Consider the following 20101-nt stretch of genomic DNA (forward strand, 5'->3'; position numbering starts at 1 on the left):
CTGGCCCCCAGGGGTCCAGAGAATGCAGGACAATGAAGATGGCCTTATAGGATGAGCAGGAGGTGGGGACAGAGGCAGGATTCCCATGGTCTGTCCAGGGTTATGTAGGGGGAGAGCCCCAGACACACCAGTGTCACACTTACGCTCTTGTCACGTGTGTCTCCCTTTGTAATAAACACAGAGAGCCTTTCTCATGATGGGGCAGAGGAGAGGTGCCACACCTTGGTATTAGCCCGGGGGAGGGAGGGAGGGCAGTTCAGCAGCCCGGAAAGCCTCATCAGTGCCCCTGTTTCTTCTCAACACATCCTCAGCCCAGCCCGAGAGCAGTGGAGCTGACGTCCTCAGAAGGGACAGTCCAGGGCAGGGTGGAGAGGAGCAGCTGGTGGCAGAAACAAACCTCCTTGCGACAACATCCACACACAGTTCGGCCTCACTGATCCTGCGCTGTGAACCGGGGCCAGCAGCCCCTCCCTGTGCAGGGCAGGAGGCTCACCAGGGCTCAGGGGGAGCTTCGAAGGAGGGAGGGGCCCCTTCCCAGCCTCTCTGCTGTGGCCTTTCTCACAGCCCAGAGCACCCCGCTCCCACTGCCCGGTATGGGGAGTCCTGCCAAACCTTCACCTCTCCTCCTGGGGCCTCCTGGGGACAGGCACATGTGCCTCTACACAGCCATACTTGCGTGACCACCAAACCCAGAGGAACAGGAAGGTCCCCCCAGGGCCAGTCTTGTTTGAACTAGGAGCAGTTCATCACTGACTGTTCACCAGGCACTGAGCAAAGCACTTTACAGACACCAAATGCTCCCTCCTGTAGGTAAGAGTCTTCACTGCCATGTGACAAAGTGGCAGGTGAGCGTGGATAAATCAGGCCCTGTAGCCTAAGGTCTGACAGCCAGGAGCAAGCTCTGAGCTGCTCTGCCATTCCTAACCTCCGAAACTGGAGGAGGGGAACCCAGTAGACCCCACCCAGCACATGACACTCCAGCCCCGCAGATACAGTGTGGATAAGAGGTCTGCAGGCACTCACCCACTGGGCTACAGCGGGTGGCCCTGCTTGGAGCCCTGAATCCGGGACAACACCCTATGGGGAGGAGGGGGGGACTCTAATGTCTCCTTCCTCCAGAGAGGGGCTCGCTTCCCCTGCACTGTGGGGACACATGCTCACATCTGAATGGCATGGCAGATGGCAGGAGTAAGTGCTTTCTAGAACCCAAGGCTGGGGAGAAGAGCCAAGTCCAGGGTCCCAAGAGGGAAGCCCAAAGGGAGGCAAGGTCCATGTTCCCAATCAGCCCTGGTCCCCAGGCTCTGGGCCAAGCAGGAAAGCCGGGGGCTCCTCCAGCAGCTACGGCACCCCTTGTCATGGCTACTGCAAAGGCGTCTCACACAGCCAGCTGAGATGGGGACCCACCCACACTTCACCCAGAGCGTCCCCCAAACCCCAACCCCCCCACACACACTCACAACACGAGAGGTAGTGGAGAGACTCATCCTGCAAGAACCCACCCTGCAAGAACCCACCACCCAGCTGAGACCCTGCTCCCCTGCAAGAACCCACCACCCAGCTGAGACCCTGTCAGGCCTTCACCTTCCTCATCATCTCCTCCCGGCACCTGCCCGGTCGCTGCCTCTGTCAGGGTCGGCGGAGAAGTGAGCTGCACCAGGGGGGCTGAGCACTGCCACCTCACAGCTTCCTCCCAGGAGAGCTTGCGGTCAGGGGACCACAGCGACAGGATGCACGTCTTTGCACCTCACACACAGGTTCCCAAACAGGCAGGACAGGCAGACAGACAGACAGATGGGCAGGCAGAAAGAAGGCGAGGTTTTCCCACAGGTCGCTCAGCACACACAACTGGGCTCTGTTCTGAGGGAGACACCTCAAGGGGGGAAAGGCCAGAGCTGCTCCCTCCCTCAGGGTAGACATGCCAATCTGGCATATTCTGCCCACTCTGCCCATGGGCCTCCGGGTTTCTGGCTCACCGCCCCCCCACCCCCAACACCTTGGGGCTTTCTTTCTGTGATGGGGCCTGGATGCCTCCTTCTCCACCCTCTCTCCCACACACAGCTGGGGTGGGCCAGGCTAGGGAGCTGCACAGCTGGCCTTCCGGTCCCCCGTGCTGATGCTGCGAGCCCTTAGACCCGTGTGATGGGCTCTGACACTAGTGGCCTGAACCTGTCCCCATGCTTGTCTCAGACCCTCCAGCAACCCAGGAGCTGGGTGGGACCCCAGCAGCACCCACAAGAGAGCAAGGAAGGAGAGGACAGAGGTAGACCCCCAAGCCCAGCACTCACTGCCACCTGCACATGCCCCTAAAGCCCACCATTTCTCCAAGGAGCCTAGCTGTCTTCAGGGGGAGGTGTGTTCATTGCTATTGAGTATCCTTCCTCCCGAGTATCTCACTTAATCTTTAGGCCATGTCCTGAGCTGCACACTCGTACCCCCAATTTAGAGATAAGAAAAGTAAGGCTGAGACATTAAGTAATTTGGCTGGCCACCCAGGACTCTGTGGCTTTGCTGTGGCTGTAAACAAGCATGGCTCAGATCTCATCTGCTGTGGCAAATGAACTAGACCTCTGGGCCCATCACTGCGCTCCAGCCAAGGCCACACCACCCATGGGCCTACTCTAGCCAGTGACTGAGTATGCTGGGGTTGCAGAGACAGTGGGCCCCTCAAACAGGTGAGTCTGGCCCAGGGATGCCCCACCAGCCTTGCTGAACCCTTCCCAGCGCTGTGCTGCAGGCTGAGCTCCTTCTTTGGCCTCTTCTTCTAACGTGGCCATAAGGCACTCCCACTTAACGAGAAAGAAGACAGAAGGACAAGTGCTGAGGTGGCCTGTGGCCTGGCCAAGGCTAGACCCAAGGGCTCCTGACTCCTGGGTCCTTTCCATGGGGTGCCACCCCTGAAGTGTGGCTCTTGACCCTGGGCACAAGGAAATAGCTCCATCTTCTCATGTAGCATCCAGCCCCAGCAAAGTCTGCCCCTCCCTCCAGGGAGCCTCACGAGCTCCCTGACGAGCAGTCAGGTGGCTCTGCCTTCAGAGCAAGCAGCAACACTTCCCCCAGAGGATGGTGGTCTCCCAGTGACTAGTCTGACATGGTTAGCAGCCTCAGAGCTCCTGCTGTGCCTTAGGGTTGGGCAGGGACCAAGAGGAAAGGGATAGAAGGAGGGGCCTGACCTCTCTTGGAAGGAGTTGGGCCCCACTCCAGCCCAGCTGTGGCCAGAAGGAGGGAGAAGCCACTCAGGCCCCTGCCTGGGAGCAGAGCCCAAGGTCCCACAAAGCAAGTCCGGAACACACGGCAGAGTTGCCCTGGCCAGTGAAACTCCTAGGCCCTCCTGCAGAGCCAGGCTGGCCGCACATCAGGCTTTCCCTTACAACTTCCTGGAGGCTCCAAGACTTTTTAAGAAAGATAAATGTGGAAACACTGGCCTTGGGCAAGAGCCAAGAACAGCATTCCATCCCCAGGAGGCAAGAATGCTCCCTGGCACTCAGGCCCCCCACGCAGCACCCGTGTGCACACTCACAGGCTCCCATGCACAGGCGGCAGGCACACCCAGCACCCACACGTTCACCTGCTGATGCTCACCCCCATGTCTGTGCATACACACTCGCACACACTTCCTGATGGGGCTCCCTCCCACGGCCCTTTGGTCGCCCCCCAGCATGGTGGGAAGGCAGCGGGAACCACAAGGAGGCCACAGAGCCAGATAAGAAGCAGAGCTGAGGCCAGGAGACACTGTGCAAGGAGAACCCAGAATGAGGAAGGGGAAATGGAGAGAAAACCAGAGAAAGGGAAACCGACAGTAGCTGAGGGTGGCAAGATGGGCTCCAGGCCAGGAACGGGCCCAGCAGCCCCAGGCAGGTGGGTCTCAGGGACCAGAAGGAGCCTCTAGACTCCAGCTCCCTCTCTCTACCCCTAAACACACACACACACACACACATACACACACACACACACACACACACGCATGCACGCACACACGCGCACACACATATATACACGTTGCAGCCCCCAAAAGACAAGCCCAGCCAGGGGCCTGCGTCCCTTCTCTTGGTCTCTCTACACCGCTGTCCTAGGACCTCCATTTCCCCAGGCTGGCTGCAAGGTGGTAGCAGGAGAGACTGGCTCTGAGGACAGGCGTCTCACATCCTGCCTTCCTCCTAGGGGGAAAAATGCTGTCGGCTCACCTCACATTCTGAAGGGCTCCCCTCCCCAGCCGGGCTCCTGGCAGGCTCCAGCCGAGGGCACCACAACCACCCCTCCTTCTAAGCTCCACAAAGATCACATTGCAAAGCATGACCCCAGGGTGCAGGGTCCAAGGACCCCCCCTTGAGAGAAGCCCACCACCCTAACCCCCACTTTCAGCTGGGCTCAGATCAGCAGGACATCCTGAGGTGGGGGCTATTGTCCCATTTTATAGATGAAGAAACTGAGGTTCAGAGAGATTCCCCCCAAACCTGATGGTTTTCCAAAGCCCAGACTGCACTTGTCATTCTCAAGTGGGAGGCACCCAGATGCCCAGCAGTAACAGGCAGCACGTGCAGGGTTTACTGCAAAAGATTCATCCTGCTGCTGCATCCTTGCCGCCTTCCGGAGATGTAACTGGTAACGGAAGCACTTTTGTGACATAACCAACATAGACAGATTGCGTAGCAGAATGCAAAGCTGTTGAGACTTTTGCAAGGAAATACAACACTAGAAAAACGTTTCCAGGTTCCTCCTGGCCAACCTGACCGAGGCTGGACTGCACCCGCCCACCCCTCCCCCATCCCAGAAAGCTCCTTGCCTCACGCCCACAGGTCCTGGTGTTTTGGAAGTCACTGGCCCCTGACACCAGGCCACAAAGACTCATCATCCTTTTCTGTGGGCCCCTGGCTGAGGAAGTCAACTGGCCTTGCTTGGGAGACGGTCAGTCTAAAATCATCTCCTTCCTCTTTCAGCAATTTTCCCTTTCCCTTACGAAACACTGGTGAGAGTAAAGAGTGATGTTTGGTTTTCTTTTTTACGTCCTTAACTGGATACATAAAAAACTCGGCCCGCTAACTCCATCGGCCCCACCACACTGCCTTGAGATCTGATTGGTTGGTCAAAAGCCAGAATGCACAGAGTCCTGAGGATGTGGTCCATCCTGGGGCTGGAGGCCTAACCCCTGAGATGGCAGGGAGCCTGGAGGGGGTGTCTCCTACTCCTCCACACCCATCTGTCCAGGTGGACCGGAAGGCCCTCACCCCAGGCAACTGTGGGCCAGAATGCCCCTCCCCCTCTCCCTTCTCCCCTCCCCTCCCAGGGGACCTGAAATTCCAGCCTGTTCAGCAGATAAGCCTGTGGCCAGCAGCCAGGGCAGGGCCACCCAGAGCCCAGAGGAAGCTAGGGTGGGCTGGGGTAGGGAGATGGGAACAGCCCAGAACAGAGCACAGGGGAGCAGAGGCAGCAGGAGCCCACGTCCGGAGGGGGAAGAAGTCGGCTAGAGCCCGGAAGGGCCCAGCTAAGCTTGCCAGAGTGGAGGTGGAAACCACAAATCAGCAGCAGTCACTCAGCCAAAGGCATCCAAGAGGCTTACAAGTGTTCTCTGAATCCTGTGAGAAGAGGGAGGTGTTCCACAGGGGAGGAAACTGAGGCTCAAAGCCCGTGATCTCAGGGCTAAGATAGAAAAGTCAGCCAAGAGGAGGTCTAGGCCAAAAGAAGCACTACAGCCCCAAGGGGGCCAGAGGGGCCCAGGCTTGGGACGACTCCCCTCCCCTCAGGGGTCACCCACCAGGCGGAGCCCATCCCTAGTCAACAGCAGAAGGAGGCTTCCACAGTGGGTCGGAGGGCTTCTGGAAGGGCTAGAACCACCCAGACCAAGGCTGGCCACCCCCTTCCACAATCAGAAGCCACCCAACTATCCAGACCTCCCCACACAGTACTCCACCTCACCCAGGCCACATTCCCATGGGAGAAAGGAACTTTTCACCAACTTTTCCAGGACAGCCCAAGCTGCTCCCTCCTCAAGGGCTCTCACTTGATTTTGACCCTCCCAGACTTTCCACAGTGAGGAGTCCCTACCCCATGGACTCTGGGACTTGGCCCCCTGGGTTGGGGCTCATCTTGGACACCCTCCCCCAGCCTGCCTGGCTCTGTTCTGCAGGGGGCAAAGCAAAGTCCCTGAGCCAACACTCCAAAGAGGAGGCATGTCTGGTGGTAATACAAGAGTCTCTGAGCAAAAACACAGCAATGCACAGAAAGAGTGAGGCCAGAGAAGTGCTGTTCTTAGGAAGCAGCTCAGGGAAGTGACACCTGAGACCTGATGAAGGGGAGAGAACTTGCCAAGCAGAGGGCAAGCAAGTGCAAAGGCCCTGAGGTGGGAAGAGCAAGGCCAGAGCAAGAAACCAAGGCACTGCTTTAAAATCTCTCCAGGGTCACACAGCCAGCCAGCAGAGTGGCTGGGATCCAAACCCCAAGCCTGCCTCCAGAGGCCATTGCTCTAACCACTGCACACACGACCTTAGCAGCCAGGGCCAGACCACAGGGCCTTAGCTGCAGGCTCCTGGAAGATTCTGGCTTTGATGCTCTCCATGGAATAGGAAGCCCGGGGAGCTGTGATCTGACTCACAGAGCAGGGAGCCCATTTCAAAGGTGTCTGCAGTGACCCAGGTAGAGCCAAAGCTGGTTTGGCAAGAGCAGGAAATGGTGAGAAGTGGCCGAATGTGGGGTGACTAAGAGAAGTGAAGAAGACTCCAGGGCTTGAGTGACAAGAGGGAAGGAGCTATCATCACTGGAGATGGTGAGTCTGAGATGCCCAGAGATGTCAAGGAGGGAGGTGGGGACACAACAGCCAGGAAGCCCAGGGCAGCCAGGGCAGACCCCGCATCAGGCTTCTGCACTCATTCCCTGCCCACCTCCCCGCTCCGTCACTCCTACTCCGGAGGGCCAGCTCAGAGTGTCTTTCTGGTCTGGAGAGCTGCCAAGGGGAGGGAGAGAGGGAGGAGCATCTCCGGCTAAGGACCTCTTCCATGGGGAGAGGACTCAGGGCAGAAGGTTCAGGGAGCAGGCCCAGGCTGTGAAACCCTACGTAGGGAGTACACCTTTCTAAGCCCTGAGCCCCATCAGTAAAATGGAGCCAAGACCTCTCCCTCATGGGAAGATTAAGGATGCGGTGTGGTTGAGTAGGTGACTTCCTTTCTGTCCCCTTCCCCTCATCTTAACCTGGGACTCCTCACACCCAGGCCAGAAAGTTCAGGCGGCCTCTCCCACCTCGGCCCCGCCCCACCCTCCCACCCTCAGCCCACACATGACTTTCCCGGTGCCTGCCGCCCAGCGCACCTGTTCCCCATGACTCACGCAGGCTTACGCATGACGCTCCTGGTGGACAGCAAATACCAATCCACCCCACCTCCCCCCAGCAGCACCCTCCGCCCCCCAGCTCTGCTAGGATCCTGCAAGCCACCCCCTTACCCTGGCCCCCTCTGGTGGTAAGAGGGTAAAATGGTAAAGGCCCCAAGGAAACCGAACAGCAGCTAAGAGTAGTGGCCTCTTGTGACCAGCGGCAGCCCCCATGAGCAGCCCTGATGCACCTTGACTCTGCTGGCCCCGAGCCTGGGATGCAGCCCACCCCAGGAAGAGGTCCAGAGAAGGCTCACAGCCAGGGCATGTGAGTGACACAGGGCCACCTGCTGGCCTCCTGTCATTCTGGGTGGGGCCTACAGAGGACAGGAACGACCCCACCCTTGGCCCAGCACCACACACCACCTGTTCAGAGATGTCAGCACAACCACCCCCAGAGCCACCACCCGGCCCCACCTGTCCCCTCCATGCAAGTGTGGGTGCTATTCTCAGCCCCAGGCTCTAGGACACTGGCCACCAACAGAGGGGGTGGAATCTGTCCCTCCAGTGCACGGCCTCCCACAAACCCCTCATCAGCTGCTTGTTTAGCTCGGTGGGGGAACAGCCTGTGCAAAAAAAGCTCACAGCTCAGCACAGCATGAAGCCAGGGCCGGGGGAAGGGAGGATGAAGTCCCTGCCAGCACCCACCTGCATCAGGGCCAAGCAAAGGCCAGCCCTGGGGCCCCCAAATCTCCATCAGGAAACCCTACTTCCTTACTGATACCAGCCCATGCTGCTATTTCACATCACGTCCTCCAGGCAGCCTTCCCTGACTCCACCTCCGCCACAGAGGCTCACTTGCCCCACTGGATGTCCTTAGCCCTTTACTTACATCTATTCCTATCAGAGAAGTTCAACCTAAGTACGCAAACAGGTCATTCATTTATTTCACCAGTTGGAATGCTCTGTGTCCACATCTGTGAAACTGTAACTATTAAATAGTACCTACCAGTGCCTGGGGGGCTCAGTTGGTTGAGTGTCCGACTTCAGCTCAGGTCATGATCTCATGGTTCATGAGTTCAAGCCCCCTATCAGTCTCTCTGCTGTGAGCACAGAGCCTGCTTTGGATCCTCTGCCCCTTCTCTCCCTGCACCTACCCCACTCATCCCCTCTCTCTCTCTCTCTCACTCAAAAATAAATACTTAAAAAATAAATAAATAGCACCTAAAGGAGACAAGATAGTGGTATTTTTTTTCAAACATATTATTGCTACTATTTTGGCTACTGTTGTTATTTTTGTTATTCAAGGGAGTGGATGCCTGGAATCACCTTTAAATAGCTCCCACCCAGTCCAGCCACCAAAGTGCTGACAAGCACCCCTGGCCCAGTAGTCAGGGGAAGGGGGGCCCTCACCCCAGCCCCTGTGCTTACTCCCAGGCCCTCATCTGCCTGGAAGCTCCCCTGCCACAGCCCTGAACCGTCCACAAGTCCCCGGTACCCATGAGGGCACCACACGGACCCCCAACTTCACAGTTGGGAATCAAGGGGTGGGGACTGGCTGGTTCATGGTTCCCCAGAGGAGCAAGTCTAGTTCGGCTGCATTCCACCAGTGGAGGCAGGAGAAGTGGGAACGGACTAGAGGGGAGGGAGGGGCTGACCACCAGGTAATCCGGTCAAGGGTGAAGCCTGGGGTGGGGGAAGAAAGTGGGACCACCGACAGACCAGGGGGTGCCACATGGCCGCCCCTGCCCCTGGCAGGCAGAATGAATGTTCAGGGGCCAGGGCAGGCTTTTCTAGGCTTCCTTCTCTGTTTTTTTTTTTTAAGTTTATTTACTTATTTTGAGAGTGAGAGTGTGTGTGTGCACATAGGGGAGGGGCAGAGAGAGGGGGAGAGAGAGAATCCCAAGCCAGCTCCATGCAAGAACAGCAGAATCATGACCTGGGCCAAAATCAAGAGTCAGACACTCACCCGACTGAGCCATCCAGACGCCCCTTCAGACTTCCTTCTGACAACCTTGCACCTGCTTTTCTGTGCTTCTGTGGGGGAGGGGAGGCTAGAGAGATAGGGTGGGCAAGGGGCATACCGAAGGGGAAGGTGCTATCTTCCCCAGCCCCAGCCCCAGCAGACGCAGTGGGCAGGAACAGGGGCCTAGAGGCCTCACTGGCTCAGTGGGCAGCTTAGGGGGATCATTCAGGGGCCGCCAGAGGCCTGGACAGGTCGTCACGCTCCAGGTCTCGGTGTCCCACCTCTATAGTCAAAGGAGGGAGGTGAGGACCAGGTGACCGTGAGAGGCCCATCCATTTCGGCTTCCCAGGGCTTATTCAGACCATCAGCACAGGAGTCCCTGTCTCACCGAGTACGGAGGGACCCTAGGGATCTGACCCACATCCCTTCACTCAACACATCCGGGCTCCCAGTCAAGTCTCCAAGAAGGCTGATGCAGTGAGGACAGGGAGGGGTGGCAGAGACCCCCAGAAATCATAGAAAACACCAGCACACCCTCTATGCCTGCTGGGTTCATGCCTACCGCCCCTTCCTCCCCTGGGGCCCTCTTTGCCAGGAGAAACACAATTCAACACCAAGGGGAAGTTGAACAGTGAGGCAGAGTTACCAATTCTCAAAAAAAAAAAAAAAAAATCACAGGAATGTGCCAAAGGAGGCAACTTTGTGTACTGAAGGGGAAGGTTGTCCAGAGAGGGGCAAGTTGGACGGACACCCAACCCCAGATTCTGAAGGTCGGTCCCTGACCATCCCTTGCTACAGCTCTGGACACTTGTAGATCTTCTAAAAGCTGGAAGGGATTCTGTTGCCTACAAGGAGAAGGAGTCAGGGTGGGAGGGATGAAAGTCACCTGGCCCCCATGAGGTCCTCTCCAAGCACTGCCTCCTTCCATCCTCCCCAGAGCCCTCAGGCCCACCATCTGGATTCCAAGCTGGGCTTGGACTCCTGCACTACTGGTGGGCCAAGCATGCCCTGGACTCAGCCAGGATAGCCCAACAGGACACACACAGAGTGCCAAGACACAGTCGAACACCCCACACCCACCTAAGGTGCCTCAGCCACCCCCGCCCCAGTGTAGAGCTGAGCCCGTAAGCTGGCACGCCAACTTCCAGTACCCTTGGTGTGAAATGGAGACACTATTCTCCATTTAATCCTCACAAATAGGAAAACTGAGGCTCTCAGGGCTAAGTAACTTGCCCAAAGTCTAGGGCTTGAGAGGAGGACAGCTAGAATTTGAACCCAAGCCTGCCACCTTGCCACACTAGAGAAGGTGCTTTGCAAAACCTTTCCCGTTGCTTCTGCACTGGAGCCTTACACTCCAACTCACTTAGCATTAAGTGTCTACTAGGTGCAGATGCCAGGATCACACACTCACCACGGGACCAGCCTTCACCCCCCAAGACTCTGGGTGAAACAGGGAAGATGGTTACCACATTCTATGAAGGAGCAAACCATAGCGGAAGGGGTTAAGTGCCTGGCCCAAGGCCCAGGTAAGGGGAAGGAGAGGCACCTGGGTGGCTCAGTGGGTTGAGCTTTCGGCTCAGGTCATGATCTCACAGTTCGTGAGTTCAAGCCCCATGTCAGGCTCTGTGCAGTGAGGAGCCTGCTTGGGATTCTCTCTCTTTCTCTCTGCCCCTCCCCGGCTTGTGCTACATAAGTAGATAAATTCTTTTTCTTAAAAAAGCGGGGGAGAGAGAGCACAAGCTAGAATCCCAGGTCTCAGGGTGTGCTGAGAGCATGTGGCTGTGCAGAGGCCTCTCTCCCCACCGCGTGGCTCGGGGGTAGCACTGCACCAGCTGGAGAACATGGTGGCAGCCTCCCCAGGTGTCCTGGGGTGCATACCGGACAGGGTGACCTGTAAGTGCAGTGGCACCGGTGGGGGTGCAGCCTCCGGGTCCCGTCCTGCTGCTGCCCGTGGGTTTCCCACAGTGCTGACTCAGCCCTCCCGCCCCGCCCTCCAGGTAGTTTCTGCAGTGTGCTAGGCCAGCAGTGCCAGGACCAGACACGAGGAGGAAGCCCCCACTGGTCCACCAGATCCAGAGCAGGCCCCCCTCAAATCCACAGCCTGGGCCCCGGGCCCCCCCCTTGGTTGTGGCCTCCTCCAGACCCACAGTCCACCCAGCCAGGACGGGGAGGCAGTCAACTTGGGGAGGGCAGTGACATTCTAGCTGAGCCAAGCCCACTGCCAGGACAGACTGTTAGACTGAATCCTTGAGGGGTGGAGAGAGGATACAAATAAATAAACCCCTGGCTTGGTTTACTATTTCAGAAAAACAACAGTATTTGGGTCCTGTCCCAGGTTCAGCAAATGCATCCAATGAATTATGGCTTTTGTCTCTCATTTTAGATCAGGACTCACTCAGCTCACACTTGCAGCAATTAGCTCATCCTCAAGTCTCCCCTGCCCCAGGGCCCCCCAGCTCTTTCTTCATGGGAGGTGGGAGCGATGGTGCCTGTGCTCAGCTCCCCCTCTACCTTTGGGCTCCCCAGGGAGTGCAGATCAGACCCGCTCTCTCCAAACCTGACCCTCTGAGGTCCCTTGGTTCCTGGGGACAGCCACACTCCCACCTCTTGTAAAGTTGGTTGGCGAATGCCAGGCAATGAGGAAACCCCCCAACTCAGGGAAGGGCCAGTTCTGCAGCTTTACCTTCTCCTCTGGTGTGCCAGCCTCCTGGGGCGACCAGGGGCCGCCTTCCCCACCACACACACACACACACACACACACACACACACACGCATGCGCGTGCACCCCATGCCTAGACATGCACCTGTGCACTTCAGCAGTCTCTCCCTGGCCCTGGATTTAGGGAGGGGGGTGGCAGCACCTGGGAAAGACCAACCTGGGGCCAAGTCTGATGAACGGAAGGGAGGAAATCCCAGGGTTTCCCTAAGCATCAGTGTTCTCACCTGCCAAATGGAACCATAATCCAGTCCTGCCTACCTCACGGGTCAGCAAGACAATGCATAAAATGAAAAATGGCGGGTATAAGTGTTCTTCATAAATCACAAAATTCCACAGAGACAGGAAGACTGTGCTCCCTCCTAAACTCTCCAGAGCCAGCTGGAGCCAGCAGGGACACAGCTCTGCCACTAGCACTTACAGGAGTCCCCGGGTTCACCTTGTCTCATGGAGAGGAGAGTCTCATGCTTCCCAAATCCCAGATGGGCACACTGAGGCTTGGAGGCCGAGCTAGGGTTCAGCCCAAGTCTCTCAAGCCTGGAGTCTTCTGTTGCACATCAGGCTCCTCGAATGAACGAATGATGGGCGACCCCTCACCTCTGACCCCAGCTTTGTGCCCCTCACCCAGTCCCTGAAAGCACAGCCCACCTGAACCAGTTGCCTCCCCCCACTACCACCTCCTTCAATCGGGCTCTGGCTCGGGGGCTCTGACTTCCCTCCTCCAGGAGGTGATACCACCACCTCCCAAATTAGCTTTTTCAGCCAATACAGGAAAAAAAAGAAGGGGAAAAAAGTACACCACAGTTCAATGTCAAGAATCCTGTCATAAGCAAAACAGCTCAAAACACCAAAGCCAGAATGGTCCATACGTGTGGGTTCTCAGGTGCTTCCCCAAGATGCTCCCTGGGAAAAAACCCATGTGTCAGCTCCCACCAGGGACCAGGCATTGATTGCATTCACTTCCTCCTAGACCCTCTACACAAGCTTGTGGGGCAGGAACTGTTGTTCCCATTTACAGAGGAGGAAACGGGGCTGCAGAGAGGCTCAGGCCCGCAGAGTAGGCGAGCGGTCACTGGGGCCACACTCCATCCTCTCTTTTAGGGTCTGTCTTCCTCCCCACACACACCTCTTAACCCCAGTTCAATCTCTGCCCTTGCTCCACTGCCAGTGCCCGGGGCCCCAGGTTAGCACCTGCATCACCCCCACCTGTATCTGACCCCCAAGATAGTTATCATGTCCTGGCAGAGTGATGATGCCCCCTCAGAGCAGAGAAATAGGGGCTCTATAGTGGATGGGGGTAGGGAGCGGGGGGCCCCTTGCAGGGTTTCTTCCAGCCCAGATTGCCTGCGCCAGGTCTGTCCCTGGTGCCCAATGGTGGGCCCAGGCTCGTCCAGGGCTCAGGCATGTTGGCCACAGTCCTGGGGAGAGGCTGAGCTGAGCAGAGGGTCCAAAGAAAGTAGCAGCAGCTGTTGGAAAAGCAGCCAGTCTGACAAAGGCTCTCCCGTTACCCAATCCGCCTTCCGGCCTCACAGCCTCTGAGAGCCCCTCAAGCCACAGGCGGGAGCAGAAGGCCAACCGCCTCGCCAGCCAGAGCCGCCCCTGGGCCTCCATCCGTACAACAGTACTGTTCCTTTGTCCACTCCTCTCCCTGCAGTCTGCGCTGACAGCCAGAGATCCCACCCGCTGGCACGACCCCTCCTCCCTTGAGGACCCCCCCCCGCTCCAACCCAGGAACTAGGGGACCCCCACGTGGCCATCTGACCAGTGGCCTGGCCACGAAGGGCGGAGCCCACAGGGCTGCCTGGAGAGGGTGAATTGATGCCATGATGGCCCCTCTGGGCTGTTAAGCTCTCCAAACCTAGAGGTGTCACTCACCCTCAGTGTCACCTTGGGGACCCAAAACCCAGAAGCAGGGACACATGTGAGGCAGGGAGTATAAGACGTTGTGCGGTTTCCAGCAAGCTTGGGGAGCAGACATCACCTGACAGGGTGGACTCCAGGATGGCAGCCCTACCCCAGGCCCCCTTCCCAGGCACACCTGGATCCCAGCCTGGCCAAGCCAGAGGCCATTCCCTCAGGGGATGCAGGACTTACCCTGGGGCTCCTTTTCCTCAAAGCCAGGGGCTCCCTGGGCCCTGGCCAGTGAGACACTGGGTCCTCAGCTAAGCCCAGACTGGACGACAGACCCATGGCTCAGGCAACACGTGAGGAAGAAAGATAAGCAGGTTGAGGTGCATAGGGGTCTGGGCCTCCCAGCCCTCCAGGGCCTGCTCCCCCCCCCCCCCCACTATCCTTTCAGTCTCGGGCCCCACCCCCCACCACCACCCTTACTCACACACATTCCAGCCACCCTCAACAGGCTGCCAGAAACATCCTTGCGCACCCCACAACCCACCTTCTCTGCCTTTCAAACCCAGCTCAAGTGCCACCTCCTCTGAGGAGACTTCCTTGATTGCCCCAGGTGGATGAGAGGCTCTCATGTCCAGGGCACCAGTGCCCTTGCCCTCAGTCTCCCCCGAGTGCCATGATGGGCACTGGGAGCCCCTTGAGGGCAGGGCAGGTTCTCTCTCAGCACCCGCCGCACCTCAGCATCCTGGCCCGCAGTGGGCAAGCCACAGACAGGGGAAGGACAGCCGGAAAAATAAGCTGAGGGAGCTAGTTCAGTGTGGGTAGAGGCATCTAAAACACGGAGCCAGCAGGGACGTCCCTACGAAGGTGCCCTGGGAGCCAGGAACAGGGAGCCTTCAGGGGCCCAGAAGGCCTCGGAGCGCTGGCCCAGCACCAGCCGCAAGGAGTCCCTCCCTACGGCCCTGTGGCGCTGTGGCTGGCAGCCGCCCACTCACTCCCAGCCTGTGGGGCGCAACCCAGAGACACTGCGGCCCTGGTGCTGCAGAGGTGGAGGCGGCCGTGGCTCACTGCCCTTGGGGGGGACGGGGTGGGGGGCAGCGCATCGCCTCAGGCTTGGACACAGCATGGGGGGGCACAAATGCCCACCCGCAGGGCACCAAGAGGCTCTCAGTGCCCTGAGGCCATCCCTGCAGCCAGGCTCCAACCCACCCCCCTCCACCCATGCTGGGCCCCCAATCCCACCCCATCCGCACTGCAGTGTGGTTGAAGGTGAGTCCAGGAAGCAGAGGGAGGAGGTCCAGCAAAGAGTACAGCGGGGCTGGGGCTGAGGACAGCAGTTCGCCGGCCCTAACAGCGAGGTCGCGGGTTCAGCAAACCACACAGACCCCCAGGTTAGCGATCCCCAGCGCCTGTGTCACCTAAAAGCTTTCTCAGGTTGGAAGAAGACTCTGGCAGGAGGCCCAGGCCACGTCCTCTCTGGCATCTGGCCTAAAGCCAGGCAGGGCTCCCGAGCAGGGCGCCAGCCCACTCCCGGTTTCTGGGCCCAAGCTCTGCAGCCTCTGGCTCAGGTTCGCTCCGCCATGGTCCTGGGCCATTTTACTGGGGGAGACGGTACTGTGATGCCTGGGTCCCTCGGAATGGCCTGCACGGCACGGGAGGTGCCCCTCCATCTGACTCCAAGCCCTGAGCTCTAACTCTGGCCTTCTCTGCTCTCTGAAGGCCTGAAATCCTGCAGTCCTGGCTTTCCTACCCCACCCACCCTGCACCCTGAACACTGAGGGCATCTCCGAGGCCTTGGCCAGCCCTGCCTGAGGAATCCACGCACCCGTACGGAAGTTATGCACTGAGCACGTGCCATGTGCTGAGCTGGAGGTGCCACAGCTACCATAGGAGGCGGGACCCACCCTTGTGGAGCAGATATTCTAGGGAGCTTGCCCCAGGCTGCCCTGGGCCAGCCTCAAGCCTGCACCCAGGAGACCTGCCTCCCCACCAGAGCAATTGCGTGGGGCTGGGCAGCAAGGTCCCCCTCCCCCCTCCCACCCCCAGGGGTGGGTAGTAGGTCCCAGACTTTCAGATTCCACTCCAGGAAAAGACTTCAGCATGTGTGTGTGGTCAATTGCATGACTATATCCTCCTCTATAACATTATAAAACAACTCTATTAACATCATTTCATAAAAGAAACACTGTTACAATAATACAAACAAAAGTAGACAGAATCTCAGAATAGAGTGTCTCTTTATACTGAATGAACTGGATACAGCTTTTATATTTGGGAAAATACACACGCTTGCATAAATACACACCACATTGCCTCGTTAGTCCTTATTTGCATGCAGAAACCCTTGCTTTGGGCTACATCAGGAAACCTCCGGCAGTTTCCACACCCCAGAGCCCACCACACATCCCATAAGAGTGAAGGTCACACCCCAAGTGTACGGCTAGACAGAGGGGACAAGAGCCCCCAAAACTCATTTAATGGGGGAGGAAGAAGGTCTTGGGGATCCAAATCTGTCAGATGATCCACCTGATAGACAAGGCCTTCCTGGTCAGGAGGGGTCAGCAGGGGTCACTAGAGATTCACATCTCATTTCACATCTCTGCCAGAGACCTGGTAACCCAGATAGTTGACCAGGAGAGCCCGTGGGCAAGTCATACGACTGCTGGGCCTCAGTGTTTTGATCTGCTGAATGGGAATCATAATGACCTCACCTGGTTGCAGTGGAGATGAGAGTTTTCACCAAGCACCTGGCACTCAGCAGGTACACAGTAAACCATGGCTGTTATTATCAAGTTAATATTTGACCAACTCTTCCCTCGGAACAAGAAGAGGCCTGCCTTTCCCTTTTCAACTGCCCAGCCCTGACCCCTGTCAGCCCTTAGCATGGAGTCTGTTCTGCCTGAAGTGAGTGACCTCTTTGGGAGGTGACAGCCCCTTTGGGGAGGCACCACCACCCCCAGATGCCAGCCAGTTCCCACGAGGGTGTCCCATCCACAGCACAAGACCAGCTCCTTTGGGAAATGGCGAGCCCCGTGCATTTAATCTGCACAGCACCCTGCAAGGCACACACCCTGATACCAAGGGAGGGAACAGACTCCGAGAGGTCAATGAGTCTTGCCCACGGGCAGTAACACTAGGGAGAGATTCAGACTCAGCTTCCTAAAAAGTCTTACAAGCATCCACCCCCAAGTCTGGGTCATCTTTGGTGCCTCCCTCCTCCTCTTTCAGTGGCCCCTCTGACCCCCTCATTCTACATTCCAAACCCAGAGCCCCTGCCCCGCTTCCAAGCTGCCCAGGCCTGTCCTCCGTCAGTGCCCTGCTGAGCAGTTTTAGCATGGACATCCTTTCCTTTGTACTTTTAGTCCCAAAAAGAAACTCTTCCCAAAAAGTCTTTAGAGAAACACAACATCCAAGGGTGACATCTAACAGAAAGCCTTCCTCCTCCAGGTGCCCTCTTACCTGGAGCCCAGAAGCTTCCAGTCAGCCTCTCCCTGGCCAATCCCTTGCACTGTGTGAGAGCCCATGTTCACATCCACACCTGAGTCCTCAGCAGTGGTAACTAAGGGATGCTCGGGAAACGCTGAGCCCAGTTCTCAGAACCCACTCCACCTGCCAGCACATGTTTGTTTCTTTACCGTCTCCCCAAGCTAGAATGTCAGCTCCCTGAGGGTGGGGCTTGGTTTTGCTCAGCCCTCTACCCCGTGTCCCTAGAACAGTGCCCAACACATAGTGGGTGCTCAATGTTCCTTCCATGAATTAAAGAATGGATGAGCAACCCCCCTCACTTTACTGATGGCCAAAGTGAAGAAGCCCAGAGAGGGGGAATAACTTACCCAGGGCCACAGAGTTTATCTGTAGGAAAGTTGATATTCACTCCAGAGCTGTCTGATTCCCTCCCCTGCCTCCGGCTGCCCCTCTAAACACACACACACACACACACACACACACACACACACACAGGCATGCACACACACGCACACCATCATAAGCCCTGATCAGCTAAGGGCTCAGCAGGGATTAGCTGTCTGTAGAGGCCTGTAATGGACACTCACAGGGAGAAGGTTGGGAAGCAGGCCTAGGCAGGGACGGCAGGCTCCAGGGTGGCCTCACTGTACTGCCCTGCCCCACAGAGCTGGCATTTAGTGAGCACTTGCTATGTGCCGGGCACCGTCCAAGGCTTTACTCTCCAACACAAATAAGCACAGAGGAACCATTATTACCACACTTTATAGATGAAGGTCCTGCCGCTTGCCCAAGGTCCTATAGGGAAACCAAGGACTGCCTGCCTGCCAAGCCCATGCAGGCTGCCTTTTTGACGTGCTCCTGTAGTCTCTTCTCCTGTAGTAAGAAAGAGGCCTAACACTGAGGGGAGGACCCAGGGATTCTAGAAACTCATGGAAAAAGAACAATGCGAGGCCTGGCCTTAGGTTCCAGCAGGAAGGAGGGACAGAAACATTCTCTTCACATCGTGAAAGTCACACAGCTTGTAAGGGAGAAGCTGAATCCAAACTGCCTGGTCCAGGGAGAGGGACGTGGTCAGCGAGCTGCTGGCCTCCTGTGCTCACTCTCGCCCCATACCTCAGCCCACAAGGACCCTCCCAGAACACCCTCCGTGCCCCACGTAGCCCAGTGAGCACATCCTGGTCTGCAGGCCCCTGGGCAAAACGGCCTTTGCCTCATTCTGAGTCCTGCCATGAGCCAGCAGGGCTCTGCTGAGTGGGGACCCAGCTCACCCCCAGGCCCCAGCCCAGCCAGGACCCCCAGAGCTCAGGGAAGTCTGGAGGCCATGCTTCCAATCGTTCTGTGCCCATGTTCCCTAGCCAAATGTCCTGAGCCCCTATAGACATGCTCCCAGAGATGATGCCTGGTTCAGGAGCCTTCCGTCCAGTGGGTGAACCATCTCCATTAATAATTCAGGTTCAGGGACAAGCTGCTCCAAGGGTAGGCAGGTACAAAAGCCTTGTGCAAACTCAGAGGAAAGAGACACAGAGCAGGAAGATAGGGAGAGGCCAAGGAACAGGCGACATGGGGCAGGGTGTGGGCACAGACAAAAGAGAGGGGAGGAAGAGTCCTCAGACACCCAGGGACAGAGAGATGGACACCAAGATGAGGAAACAGAAATGCAGAATGTGGGGGGAGGGGAGCAATGGGTGGCTGGGGCCTGGGGAAGGGGGGAGGTGAGAGGAAGCTGGGAGGCACCCGGGTGGGCCCCACTCCCAGGGCACCTGCTCCTCCCTATGGCATGGCTCTTCTTACGGCTGCCGTGAGGATAAAGACTGGTCATACAGGCCTGGCTCCAGCTGAGGCTAACACAGCCACTTTGTTGGGAGACCTTGACCACCAGGCAAATGTGGTGCCATCGGGGCCATGTGTCAGGGTCCTATAAATAACTGCCGTACCTTCCACTCTGACTTGCCAGCCCTGGGCCCTGCCCTCTCCCAGCTGGGCCTCCCCATTCCCAGCAGGCTCTAGGCGGCCTAGGGGGACAGAGTGCATACTCCCACCCCCTGCCGGAGCCTCCTTCCTTGTGCTCATCAGCAGCCCCAGCTCTGCCAGCACACAGCCTCCCTCAAGCACACTGCTCTGCTCTGTGAGGACGCCTGAGCAGTGGGCCTCAGGGGCAAGCAGGCCAGGTTCCACCCCCACCCCAGCTGTCCCTTCTCCCCCACCATCCCCTCCCCCAAGGGGCCCAGCCCGCCAACCTCTAATCCTCTGTCATCTGACCCGGGCTCCACCCTACCTTTGGCTCTGTCCAGCCACCCTACTGAGGCCCAAAAATGGACGCAATGGGAAGGTGACCTCATGACGCCCCCGGGGCCGAGCTCCAGGCACACGCTCTGCACCCCAGCACTCTGGGGGCAGCCGGCGGCTGGGAGGTGAGCAGTGTCACTGCCAAGCTCAGACCCTGCTGGCCCCTCCGATATACGCTTACGCCGTCCTCATGACCAGAGGCCACAGGACCTTACAACAGTAAGCTCCACGGCAGTCAAAGCCAGCACAGCCCGATCCCCACGGCACCCTCGGCGGGGCCCAGGGCCAGGCACACAGCACATGCCCAAGGCAGAATTTGCTGAACGAGGAGCACACAGCACAAGTCAGCCCACCCACAAGCCTGCATCAGGACTCCCAGGCCAAGCCCTCAAATGCCCTTGTTTGTTCATACATAGTCACTGTACCTCCGCCAGGGCCAGGTGAACATTTGGGTGCACACGCAGGTCTGCTCTCCCCTCAGGGACAGCACCCAGACCAGCGATACAGGGATGGGGGAGGGTGAG

General features: G+C 57.8%; 1 protein-coding gene across 12 annotated transcripts in view; it reads right to left on the bottom strand.

Annotated features, from left to right (window-relative positions):
* Positions 1 to 20101, bottom strand: part of BIN1 (bridging integrator 1) — a 55649-nt gene that overhangs the window by 32710 nt on the left and 2838 nt on the right. For 2 of the 12 annotated variants that reach the window (XM_047870202.1, XM_047870196.1), the window contains exon 1: positions 1582 to 1686. The exons of the other annotated variants lie outside the window; for them this stretch is intronic. In XM_047870202.1, the coding sequence (XP_047726158.1) occupies positions 1582 to 1593 (12 nt within the window). In that variant the 5' untranslated portion in view covers positions 1594 to 1686. Of the gene's footprint in view, positions 1 to 1581; positions 1687 to 20101 lie in introns of those variants that run through there. 12 annotated transcript variants of the gene reach the window in all.

Source organism: Prionailurus viverrinus, chromosome C1, assembly GCF_022837055.1.
Source record: "Prionailurus viverrinus isolate Anna chromosome C1, UM_Priviv_1.0, whole genome shotgun sequence".
Classification (NCBI taxonomy): Eukaryota; Metazoa; Chordata; class Mammalia; order Carnivora; family Felidae; genus Prionailurus; species Prionailurus viverrinus.